At 42.9% G+C, this 13,031-nt stretch overlaps 1 protein-coding gene across 1 annotated transcript in view; it reads right to left on the bottom strand.

The window, feature by feature from the left end:
- SLC22A3 (solute carrier family 22 member 3) overlaps positions 1 to 13,031 on the bottom strand; it is a 28,559-nt gene that overhangs the window by 2,994 nt on the left and 12,534 nt on the right. Inside the window, 4 exon segments of the mRNA XM_081313393.1 lie at positions 473 to 585; positions 4,924 to 5,032; positions 10,527 to 10,741; positions 10,844 to 10,941. Coding sequence (XP_081169519.1) covers positions 473 to 585; positions 4,924 to 5,032; positions 10,527 to 10,741; positions 10,844 to 10,941 — 535 coding nt within the window.

The raw sequence follows: 13,031 nt of genomic DNA, 5'->3' as shown, positions 1-13,031 counted from the left end.
CACTACCTGTATTGTAGATTCATCATCATCCTGAGTAAAAAGATCACTTTTTATGCAAACGTGCACCTAAACACTGATTGTGTATGGTGATTTGACTTTGGAAAGGAGCCATTTCCATGGGACGTAATAACAAAAGAAATTAAATCCCATCCCCTTCAGCCATTCCTGCAACTTCCTCTCCTCCAAACTACTTGCCTTTATGCAGAATTCCAGATGTGTTTGTATCTTTGTAAAGATATTTTACAAAGAACGTACAAAGAAGGAGGATACAGTGCAGATAATACACATTGCCTCCCAAACCCCCTACCCTGTTTTCTGAAAATTCCCTTTCAAAGTTGGTTTAAACACAGGTGTCGGTGTGTGCATTTGCTCATTGTATTGTATGTGGGGGTTTTTAGTTCTGAGGTAGCATCAGCCTCGATCTTTCTTCCAAACTGGCAAAAGAAAAGCAAATTTTGAAATAATTTCTTACAGTAGACAATCAGAGGAAGCTCTGACCAGATGTCTGCTAATCGGTAAAGCAGAAATGGGGCTACCGTGCCCCCTATGTCACACATTCCTGAACATAGCGAAACACCAAAATTTCTGTAAAAGAAAAGAAAACATCTTACTTATCATGTATAGTTTTGAGTTTCAGATGAACATATTTACTTCTTGTCACCATATACAAGAAATTTTCCCATAGGTGTGCAAGGTATCTATCACGCATGTGATCCTTTGCTTGCTACCTACTTGTCTTTGACTCATCTGTGGTGTATCCAGAAAACTAGGAAAGATTAGCTTTCCATTTGCAAAACAGAAGCTCTTGAGCTCTTATTGGTAGCTCATAATCCCACTGATGAGCACTTTGTCTTATTCCATCTCCCAGCTGTAGGTTCCAAAGCAACCATTAATCTCTCCTTCTCTCAAGGCTTCAGCATCTTCTCTTAATGTCTGGTTGTAGGCAATCTTTAGAAAAATATCTTCCCTTCAACCCACTCCATCCTCTATAGCAGCATGGGTGGAGGTACTGTATCAGGAAAAGTACCTGGTTGCAAAAATCTGATACCTCATAAAAGGCTTTTCAGTCCAAAAGACTGGTTTTTCATTCAGGACATGTTTGGTCAAAACAACCACTTGAAGTATCTCGCAAATAACCTTTCAACTACATTGAACATTTGGAATGGAGGAAAGAATGGATTGGAGGGGAAAGAATTATCTCTGGGGTTTTTTTTTGTGAACTGTCCAAAGTTACATTGCATAAGATAGGCAGCTGTATAAATCTTTAAAATAAATGGAATTAAAACAAAAAGGAAGGGAGGGAGGGAGGGAGGGAGGGAGGGAGGGAGGGAGGAAATGAGAAAGCGAAGGAAGGGAGAAGGGAGGGAAGGAGGGAAGGAAGGAAGGAAGGAAGGAAGGAAAGAAGGGAGAAAGAAGGAAGGAAAGAAGGAAGGAAGGAAGGCTCCTCTGAGGGGAAATGCAAATTTCTCTTGCTGTTAGAGCACTTGAAGCCCTGAAGACTGGATCTGAATAAGGAAGACCTCCTACAAATGGCAAAACAGAGGCCACTAAAAAGTCCTAGAAAACTGGTATTTCCAAGAAAAGACCAATTTTGTCACAAAGTTTAATACACACCATTACAAATAGTGGATCACAAACACTTTCACATAAACCTTTGTATGGAAATGTCCATGCATTCAGAACTGGAGGGAATCAGACACTTTCCAGATAAGTTTCATTAAAACTTAGCCCGCGAGAGACCACCGTCCCTCAGATGGTCGGGTGTGAGTCTCTCCTACTGAGATACGGCCCAGGGGCGCAGTTGGGCCTGCTGCTGGCGTACCTACCACCTAATCGTGCAGCGGCGGCCCTGCCCGAGCTACTCGATGTCCTCTCAGGGTTGGTGGTTGAAGTCCCAAAACTCATGGTCTTGGGCGACTTTAACCTACCGTCCCTGGGAGGATCCTCCGAACTGGCTCGGGAGTTCATGGTTTCCATGGCGGCCATGGACCTGTCGCAAATAATTTCTGGACCGACTCATGAGAGAGGCCACACCCCAGACCTGGTGTTCTTGTCTGGACGGTGGCGTGATGATATCGGTGGGGGTGCCACGACTGTTACACCCCTGTCATGGACCGATCACCACCTCCTGCGGCTAGACTTCCCCTTTGCCACCCCCCACCGTGGGTGCACGGTACCAGTCAGATGGTACCGCCCTAGGCGCCTAATGGACCCTGATAAGTTCCAGGCAGCGCTTAGGGACACACATGCACTCCCTGCTCACAGCTCGGCGGATGCCTTAGTGGAAGCCTGGGAAAAGGCAGCCACGGAGGCTCTGGACCGAGTTGTACCCTTGCGGCCTCTGACCCGGCGCAGATCCCAGCGAGCCCCATGGTTCACCGCGGAGCTCCGGGAGATGAAGCGTCGGAGACGGGGCCTAGAGAGCCGTTGGAGATCCAGTCGATCCGAATCCGACCGATTGCGATTAAGAATCCTCACCAGGTCTTATCTCGCTGCGATAAGGGTGGCAAAATCCAACTACTTTTCCACCCTCATCGCGTCCGCAGATAATCGCCCGGCTGCCTTGTTCAGGGTGACTCGTTCCCTATTGAACCAAGAGGTGAGGGAGGAACCCTTGCAGGGTCGAGCCGAGGAATTCGGTCAATATCTGCTGGATAAAATTGCTCGGATTCGGACTGGCCTGGACTCCAACTGGGCTGAGCTGGAAGAACAAGACATGGACAGTCTTGTCGACGTCATCTGGGAGGAATTTGATCCTGTGACTCCTAAGGAAGTGGACAGGATTATGAGAAGGTTGAGTGCCTCCACATGCTTACTGGACCCGTGCCCTTCCTGGCTGGCCTATGCAGCTTGAGAGGGGACACGAGGCTGGTTCCTAGCGGTCATCTCTGCTTCTCTGAGTGAGGGTCACTTCCCCACCGCCTTGAAGGAGGCGGTGGTGAGACCTCTCCTCAAGAAGCCCACCTTGGACCCATCCTCTTTGAATAACTTTCGTCCTGTCTCCAATCTTCGCTTCCTTGCGAAGGTTGTTGAGAGCGTGGTGGCGCACCAACTTCCTCAGATCCTGGATGAAGCGGTTTATCTAGACCCGTACCAATCGGGTTTCAGGCCGGGCTACAGCACGGAGACGGCATTGGTCGCTCTGATGAATGATCTCTGGAGAGGGGCCATTCCTCTGTCCTAGTCTTATTAGACCTCTCGGCGGCTTTCGATACCATCGACCATGGTATCTTGCTGCGACGCCTCAGGGGACTGGGAGTGGGAGGCACGGTTCTGCGTTGGTTCTCCTCCTTTCTCCAGGGTCGCTCGCAGTCGGTGCTGGCAGGGGGACAGAGGTCGACCCCGAGGCCTCTCGCTTGCGGAGTTCCTCAGGGGTCGGTCCTCTCGCCTCTCCTGTTCAACATCTACATGAAACCGCTGGGTGAGATCATTCGCAGCTTTGGAGTAGGGTACCATCAGTATGCTGATGACACCCAGCTTTTCATCTCAACTCCAAACAATATCAGTGATGCCCTCGACGTGATGTCCCGCTGCCTGAAAGCGGTCCGGGAATGGATGGGGAGGAACAGGCTTCAACTGAACCCGGACAAGACTGAATGGCTGTACGTACCGGCAAGCCAGGATATTCAGAACGTCCCATCCCTTAACATCGGGGACAAGTTACTACCCCCTGTTGACAGGGCCCGCAACCTGGGTGTCCTCCTAGACTCGCAGCTCTCCCTGGAAGATCACATAGGAGCTGTGACCAAGGGGGCCTTCTCCCGGGTTCGACTAGTTCGCCAACTACGGCCTTATCTGGATCTGGATGCCTTACGTACAGTCACCCATGCCCTTGTGACCTCTCGCCTAGACTACTGTAACGCTCTCTACATGGGGCTGCCCTTGAGATCCACTCGGAAGCTTCAACTGGTGCAAAGTGCAGCGGCACGGACACTCTTGGGAGCCTCCCGATACTCCCATATCACACCTCTCCTCCGTGCGCTGCACTGGCTTCCGGTTGCCTTCCGTGTGAAGTTCAAGGTGCTAACAATGACATACAAAGCCCTACATGGCATGGGTCCGGACTACCTACGGGAGCACCTTCTGCCAATGTCAGCACCCCACCGTCCTGTGCGCTCCCACAGAGAGGGCCTCCTCAGGGTGCCACCGCTCAAGGAATGTCGGCTGGTGGCCCCCAGGGGGAGGGCATTCTCAGTGGGTGCGCCAGCCCTCTGGAACAGCTTACCAACCGAAATCCGGATGGCCCCCGACCTACGCACCTTCCGGCGCGACTTAAAAACCCTCCTGTTCCAGCAGTCCGGCCTGGCGTGATAGCTTTAATTGGGGTCCCAGTTTGTTTTTTTACTATTGTTTTTTATTGTTCAATCTGTATACCAACCTTACTCTGTACACCGCCCCGAGTCCCTCGGGAGAAGGGCGGTTTATAAAAACAAATAAATAAATAAATAAATAAATAAATGTCTTAATTTGTAAGAATTAGAAAACTAATGAGTTAATACTGGATTGGCCTTTTACATTGCTTGGTGAAACATAATGACATTAAAGTAGGAAACTATTTTCCCCACTTCTTGAAAAGTGACAAAAAGGCTGAGAAATAAGCCTATCTCTTAAGGTAAATTTGTTTTGATTTAGGGGATGTTGTAAGCTGATCCAAATAGGGTATTGACAGTTGCATATAGCTCATGACCTGTGAATTGCCTCTTCTCTAGAGTCCCCATCTTTTATATATTTATTAATGACTACATCATATTGAATAAAATAGGGTTCACTTCTCAATATGTATAGACATTAGGATTGCCCTGCAACTCTATGAGCCACTTTCTTGTTAAATATTATTTCTTACTTTTAAAATGCCTTCAGAGAAAAAGCTGATTTTTTTTCTGTGATCTTGTGAAAATTGCTCAACATGTAGATTCCACTTACCTGAAAACTGTAGGATACAGTTCACTATTCACGAGATACACAAGTTCAAAAGTGATAGTGATCCCCAATCTTGCCAAGATGGCTACTGCTGTACTTAACCATGGTATATCTGTTGAGATACACAGTATGCAGAAAGAAAATGTTTAAAAAATTCACTTAACTTGGGACCCAGGCATCACGATCCTATACCTTAACTGATTTTATTATCTTGGTGTCTGACAATTGTTATTTCATGAATCATCTTCCAAATAAATTAGCCAAAGAGATTGATTTCAGAGTCATTGAAGTATTTACTATCCAGGCTCAAGGCTGCTCAATTTCTTCATGATTCTGGGTGGATTACAAATTTTTAAAAAACCAGTACATATAAAAGAGAGAGATTAGCCAGAACAAAACAAACAGCTACCAAGCCAGATTTAAGTACAGGGGATTCCAATAACCACCTTATCTTAAGGCAAGAGTCTTCAAACTTGGCCCTTTTATGACTTGTGGACTTCAACTCCCAGAATTCCTCAGCCAGCGAGTCTGGCTGAGGAATTCTGGGAGTTGAAGTCCACAAGTCATAAAAGGGCCACGTTTGAAGACCCCTGTCTTAAGGCCTGAGAAAATAGCCCAGTTTTTAGTGATTTTAATGATACAGACTGACCTTCAGAGCACCAATGACCAGATGATTGCTAAGGAATATAAATACTTCCATTCCCCACCATTCAGCCAGAACTGAAAAGGCTTCTTGTTAATGAGAAGCAAAATGTTTTCAAATAAAAAACAACAACAAGAAATTCCAGGTGCTTTTTGAAAAGCACCTCCGGGGCACTTATATTTTAATAATAATAATAATAATAATAATAATAATAATAATAATAATAATAATAATAATAATAATGATAATGCAATTCATCCAGTACCTTTAATCCTCACAATCTCTAGGTGGCAAGTTTTATTAACAAAGAATTTGCATGAGGGTTAGTGTTCATAGTAGAAATATTCTGCCATTCTGAACAGAAACACTGTCTAAGAATGCTTCGGAAGTTTAGATTTATCTTTAAGATCACAGGTATACAGTGGACCTTGACTTATGAATGTTTGTTTAATGATGGTTTGAAGTTAAGATGGCCTCGGGAAAAGTGACTTACAACCCACCCTTGTAGTTGTGATTGTCACACCACCCACCACCACCCTGACTCACATGATTGCAATTCAGGATCTTGGCAACTGTCTCGTATTTACAATGGTTGCAGCATCTGCAAGGGGCTGCCACCAGTGGTGGGATTCAGCCAGTTCACACCACTTCAGCAGAACCAGTAGCTAATTTTTTGTTGCCCAGGCCCAGAACGGCCTTCCGGAAGTGGCATCCACACAGAGAACCGGTTGTTCACATATTTGAATCCCACCACTGGCTGCCACAAAGAAGAGAGAGTCAATCTACTGTACAAAACACCTGAAGGCAGAGCAGAAGCAATGGCTGGAAACTAATCAAAGAGAGAACCAATTTCCTAACAGTGAGAACAACTATCCAGTCAGAAATTGTGGGGGCTCCATCACTGGAGGCTTTTAAGAAGAAACTGGAAAGCCACTTGTCTGAAATGGTATAGGGTCTCCTGCTTGAACAGGGTGAATACATATAAACTTTATTCCAGTGAAGCCATCACAGTATGTTAATACAATAAATATATGTACTTTCACCTGCCCCCTTAAAGACATGATGCAAATCATTTTTAGCTGAGAGGAATAACTTTTACTATCTGCACAACAGAAAATAACATCAAATGAATCTCTTTTTTCCCCTTGTAGTAGAAAAGTAGAAAAATAGGGACCACTACGGTGGGAAGGTAACAGCGTTCTGTGCGCCTTTGACGTCTAGTCATGCCGGCCACATGACCACGGAGACGTCCTCGGACAAGCGCTGGCTCTTCGGCTTTGAAACAGAAATGAGCACTGGCCCCTAGAGTTGGAAATGACTAGCACGCATGTGTGGGGGAAACTTTACCTTTACCTTTAACTGCAGCTTAAAAGACTGCAGTGTTTGAAAAAGGGGAGAAAATATAACCGTAAATTGTTCATTTTGGGTGGAGAGGAAGAATACTGGTCCTGCTGAAATTTACTTTTCAATAACTATGTATTGTTATCCTGTTAAGGATTCTTGTTCTTGGTGCAAATAGCATTATTGTTAAAATCCGCAAACTCTCAGGTTTGCCCAAAAGGGAACTGATAAGCTTTACTAAAAATAGAGAAGAATTATTTCGTTTTTTGTTTTTTCTTTCCCCCTTGAGTTCTAGTCTTTGTTTTCATAGGGCCCATTATTTCCAGATTGCATTAAGGGACAGATCCAAATCACTCTGCTTGTACTGTTGATTTTACTGCAGCTGATGGCAGCACTGAGCCACCTGCAGTTGATCTGGGGCTGTTGGTTTAACTGAGAATTAGAGAGGAAAAAAGAAATACAGTATTGCAAAAAGACATTAGCAATCCTGCCAAGGAAATCCGCAGGAATTAAGCTTCACTCAAGCGTATTGCCCAGCAACTGTTGCTTTTGGATTTAATCAACAGGTCTCTGGAAGTATTTGAAACTTTTTGTCATTGCAGACAAAAAGAGACATAGGCTGTTTTGTCCTCTCTTACTCCCTCAACTGTACCTAAAAATGATAATGGATCTCTCTTGAATGATCACAGAAACATCGATGAATATAGTTAACTTTAGCCTATCCACTATAGTTAATTTGGATGCCAATAAGGTAGCCTGATAATGTCATGTGGCAATCCTCACCATTCGGTAATTATGGGATTAGGGTGTGATCATGGACACGGTGTGTCTGATTGTGACATTGGAAATCAATGCCCCCTTTTGCCCAATGGAGAAAGTCTAAAGTCTTTAAAAAAACCCTTGATAAGATGAATTATTTGCCCAATGTTTGCCAAAGCCTTAGGGCTAATGGTGCCCAAGTATCTCATTAAAAGGGGAGAACGGAAAAACTTGCCTAACTTCTAGTGTATTGTGAGGTCAGCAAATAAAAATCCAGGGGAAAAAAACTTCTTAGTTTTTCTAACCTTTGCCATTATTGATCTCAAATCTTTGCAATGCATTGATTATATGGCTTGGGCTCCTGAGCAGCAGGCGATGGTGGGCAGATGCGTATTATGAACTTGTTTTCCCAAGGAGAAAACAGGACCGCAATTCCTTTTAATTAAATTGATCGTACAGAAAAAACAAACCCCTTTCAATATTCCAGCAAAGAGAATATTTATTCCAATCTTAAAGGATTGCATCAGTTTTTTATTCTTTCAGGGGAAGAGAAATAACCAATGAATGGAATGTATTTGTAAGATGTATTCTTGCCCACCACTCTCTGATGTCTAAGACACTTATACATCTATGAACACTTATACATCTATGAGTCTATTCTTACAGGCTTCCTTCCCCACCTACTTTAGCTTTGTATAATCAGTGAACCCTGTCAACTTTAAAGTGTATGGACCTCTACTTCCAGAATTCCCCAGCCAGCAGGTATTTATTTTTTTTAAAAAAAGAGCTAACAGAAAAGATGACACTCCACAAAATAGAATCCCCAGCCTGCCACATCATCTTTATGCCTTTGAATACCATAAACTTTCCTGCAAAACAAAGATAGCTGCAGGTTGCCATCGAGGGTTTGGTCTGGAAGTATACCCACCTGCTTAGAAAAATAACAAAAGTGACCTGTAAATAGCAAGGAACGTTCTGGGGATATAAAAATCAAAACGAGGAGCTTTCTATCCTCTAATACAACTACATTGTACGTGTGTAAATTTCCTTAGTGAAATTTATTTCAGAAGATATTCACAATGGGCTCCAAAAAAACCCTGCATGCCCCCATCCTCAATATCTCTTGTTCTTTGTGGACTTTGCTTAAAGTTGAAGGATCCTTCTGGCCTAAAAGTTAGGAGGGATCATAATTATAATTAATCAAAGAGATATTTCTCAGGCTCTTTAGAAGGCTCCTTTGAGCTCTGCAAGTTCATATCCCATTCATGACTCCAATGATCCCTTTTCTCTCTGTAGTTCAGGGCAGGTCTATCTAGTACAGGCTCTAGATCAGCGGTAGGCAACCTTGGCTCTTTTACGACTCATGGACTTCAACTCCCAGAATTCCTGAGCCAGCATAGCAATCGAGGCTCAGGAATTCTGGGAGTTGAAGTCCATGAGTCGTAAAAGAGCCAAGGTTGCCTACCCCTGCTCTAGATACTCTGATCAGGATGACGCATTGATGATGAATCACCTGATAATTGTTCTCAGAAGCCTGAGTTGAGAACTCAGATTATAAATGACGGGCAAATCACATCCTTCTGTGCTAACGCAGCTGTCTCTGCTTAGATAAATAGCGAATTAATGAAAGCTGACTGATAAGTCTGAAGCAAAAGTCTTGGGAAACAAGCCCAGTGGCCTTCATTGATTTCTCATTATTTTATATTACAGAGTTTCACAGTACTATTGTCACTTAAACATATACTTTGTTATCAATCATACAACAAATAAGAATCAGGCACTGTTGGAAACTAAGACATTTCTATTTGTTGGTTTGGGGTCACTCTCCAATACCTCTAAGGTGTTTTGAAGTTTATTTATTTATTTATTAATTTTATTTGTATACCGCCCTTCTCCCGAAGGACTCAGGGCGGTGAACAGGGCAATGCATGTTAAAAGACAAAATACAAAAATTAAAAGAGATTAAACAGAATGCCCACAACTCTTACAATAAGTTAAAATACAATAAAAAAGTTAAAACACATTAATAAAACCCAACCCCATCCCATCAGGCCAGGCCAGCTTGTTCGAAGAGGTAAGTCTTTAGATTGCGCCGGAAGGAGCTGAGGTCGGGCGCCATCCGGAGCTCAACCGGAAGATGGTTCCATAAATCCGGCGTGCCCACAGAGAACGCCCTCCCCCTGGGGGCCACCAGTCGGCATTCTTTGACCGGTGGCACCCTGAGGAGGCCCTCTCTGTGGGAGCGCACTGGGCGGAGGGAAGTTGATGCCGGCCGCAGGTGCTCCCCAAGGTATTCCGGACCCATGCCATGTAGGGCTTTGTAGGTCATTACCAACACCTTGAATCTCACCCAGAAGACAACTAGAAGCCAATGCAGCTCGCGGAGCAGAGGTGTAAAATGGGAGTATCGGGAGTATCGGGAGTATATAGCCTCCATCTGTTTTCATTTGCTCAGCAAACAACCCCCCTATATTAACTCCAATAGGTAACTCCAGTATGAGTCACAAAGTGCAAAAGGCGAGCTTTACACCACAGACAATCTGGAGGAAAATCAACTGAGCTGCTCAAGGAGGGCAAATAACAGGAATCCCCCAATATGGCCTCCAGGCTAGATTGGTATCAACGCCCAGTGTGAAAGAGCCTTGTGTGTTACTGCTGAATGCTGCCACCCCTTGTATTATTTTCCATCATGTTCAGAAAAGCAGTGCGTTTCTTTTGAAAGAGTATCACATAGTCTTATTTCAACCAACTGAAATATTTGAACCTGGTTTTAAAAAGCACTTTTGTACTTAAATTGAGTGCTTTGAGAGACAAGTGAGATAACAAAGGGAAAAGAAAAAGAAAAATGAAGCCATCTAGTTACCTTTTGGTAAAAATGCTGTGATTAAGCAGGCGGCCCCTGCCACGAGGGTTCCTGAGGCAAACAGAGGACGCCGGCCAAGTCGGTCAATGGTCGCTAAGATTAAGAAAGCTGAAGGCAACTCTATCACCGCAGAGATGAAGAACTCCAAATACAGATTCCCTTCTATGAGTCCCAGGCGCAACACAAGCCCTTGGTAAACTACTGCACTGGTGAACCTTGAAGAGCAAGACAAAACAAGAAACAGTGGGGCCTCCAGGATTGCCTGGGAAATATCAAACGTGACAGGCATAGCCACAGTGCATCTGCGAGATACCTACCAGGCGTACATGAGAATCAAAGTGAATTTTCTCATCTGCGGAGTTCTAACCAGATCAAACAGAGAAGGGTTGCTCACCTCTTCATCGGAGACCTTGATCTAAGAAGTAAGAGAGGCAGAGTTCATATTCCCAATAACAGCAAAGAAATAGTTTTGGGGAAAAGTGTTCTAGTTTTGAAATGCACTAGTTTTAATTTTAAAAACAAAAGGCAAATTGGCAAGAGGGATGATGAAAGAGTTGTTAATAAGCCAACACATTTCATCTTAATATTTTTTTCATTTTTTCCTCGCCATGGCATATGTGCGTTCCCTAAACTACATGGCTACATCCCTGTGAACAGAGTACAGTTGGATATACCCCCACAAATGTTCAATCTACTATAATGTATTCTATTCTATTCTATTCTATTCTATTCTATTCTATTCTATTCTATTCTATTCTATTCTATTCTATTCTATTCTATTCTATTCTATTCTATTCTATTCTATTCTATTCTATTCTATTCTATTCTATTCTATTCTATTCTATTCTATTCCATTCCACTCCACTCCACCCCACCCCACCCCACTCCACCCCACCTATTATTTATTAAATGTATATGCTATCCATCTCACTACCCAAAAAAGTGACTCTTATTTTTAGCTTAGAGCTAACAATTACCAGGTTGGAATGAACTTTACTTAATACTTAAGTTTATAGAACAGACTGAACACAAACTAGCCAGCTACATTTTATAAAATTTTATACTTTTTATTGTTTACACAATAAAAAATAGTAATTCTTAACACTGTGGTGAAAAAAAGTTTGTATCAGGGTTAAATATGGCTTTTAAAATGCCACGACGCACGGTTACTGTACAAATGCTAAGCCCGACATTGAGGAACAGTTGCAAAATGCCCTGAATTATTTTATAAGTTTTGATCTTTGATCTTAATACTAAAGTATTCACTGAACTTTTGGGACACCTACTGTCTTGCCTATTGAATAGTCTATTCTGATAGAGCAGCAGCAAAGTACATAATCAGCTCTTTAAAGAGCGAATTGCAAAATGGTGGTATAGGAGTCTTATCAGGGACCAGAGAACGGGCACACCTGCATGAGATGGCCCATAGCACCAGTCCAATTCCACTTACTATTTGTCAACTGGCACAATGGGTAGGAAAGAAAATTCAGTTATGTATTTTCCTATTGATGCTTGATACTGTTGGCTTAAAGAGAAAGCAATATTGGTACAGCCAAAATAACTTATGGCTATCTCATTCATGGGCAGAGAACAAGCTGAAGATGGAGTCATGGGAACATGGAAGAAAATATATATTATGAAGGCATCTTGGCATCCTTTATCCAAGGAGGGGAAGGGTTGGCATCTCCCATACTGCTCTTTTCTTCCAAGTCTTACATAGATAATGATTTGAAATGTTTTCATATCATTTTTTCCCAAAAGAAATGCGCCAACTTATTTCCACCAATGATAGGGTGTTAAATAACACAATCCTTTTCTGTTCTGTTACAAGCCTAGCACTAGGTGTTTGCTACACTTAGTTGTTGGGATGTAATTGTCTACCCAGCCTCAACCTTCCTTTGGAAATTGGAGCTACAAAACTTAGGGAGAAACTCCACTGACAGTACAGAATGTAAAATGCATTTGATGTTCCCTTCATAGTACTTCCGGAAGCATCGTGCTCTTTGCTGGGCACAGAGCCAAGAATGACTGTATTTGTATATCCAAAAGGACTTTGGAAAAGAGCCAAAGTGCACTTTAGATATGTAGATATGACTGAAAACTGACCAGGTGCAGCTGTCAATAAATTAGGATTGTGGCTGAGAACACTAGCTCGAAACGTTAGACTAAAATTTTTGAAATGACGCAGGAAAAGTAATACAATCTGGAAGCCAAGGTTAAAGTTCTAAAAATATTGTGGTTGAACAAACTGAATTTAATCTAAACTGATTTGATGCCCTCCCCAGCATCAACTTTTGTTCATTATTTTTAATCTGACCTTATATATAAATATACTTAAATATGCACAATGCTTTATAACATTTATGTCGAAAGAGACTCTTTCATGTAGTGCTGTTCAAGTGTTATGAAAAGTTAGAAAATCTCTTTATAAGTGATTTATGAAGTTTTAGTACATTCTTCTTGGAAATGTGGGATGGAGCATAATTTTGCTGTTTTAAGAGACTG

This window comes from Vipera berus (genome assembly GCF_964194415.1).
Source record: "Vipera berus genome assembly, chromosome: 1".
NCBI lineage: Eukaryota > Metazoa > Chordata > Lepidosauria > Squamata > Viperidae > Vipera > Vipera berus.
Note: the sequence above shows the minus strand (reverse complement) of the source record. Positions and strands in the feature narration are given on the sequence as shown.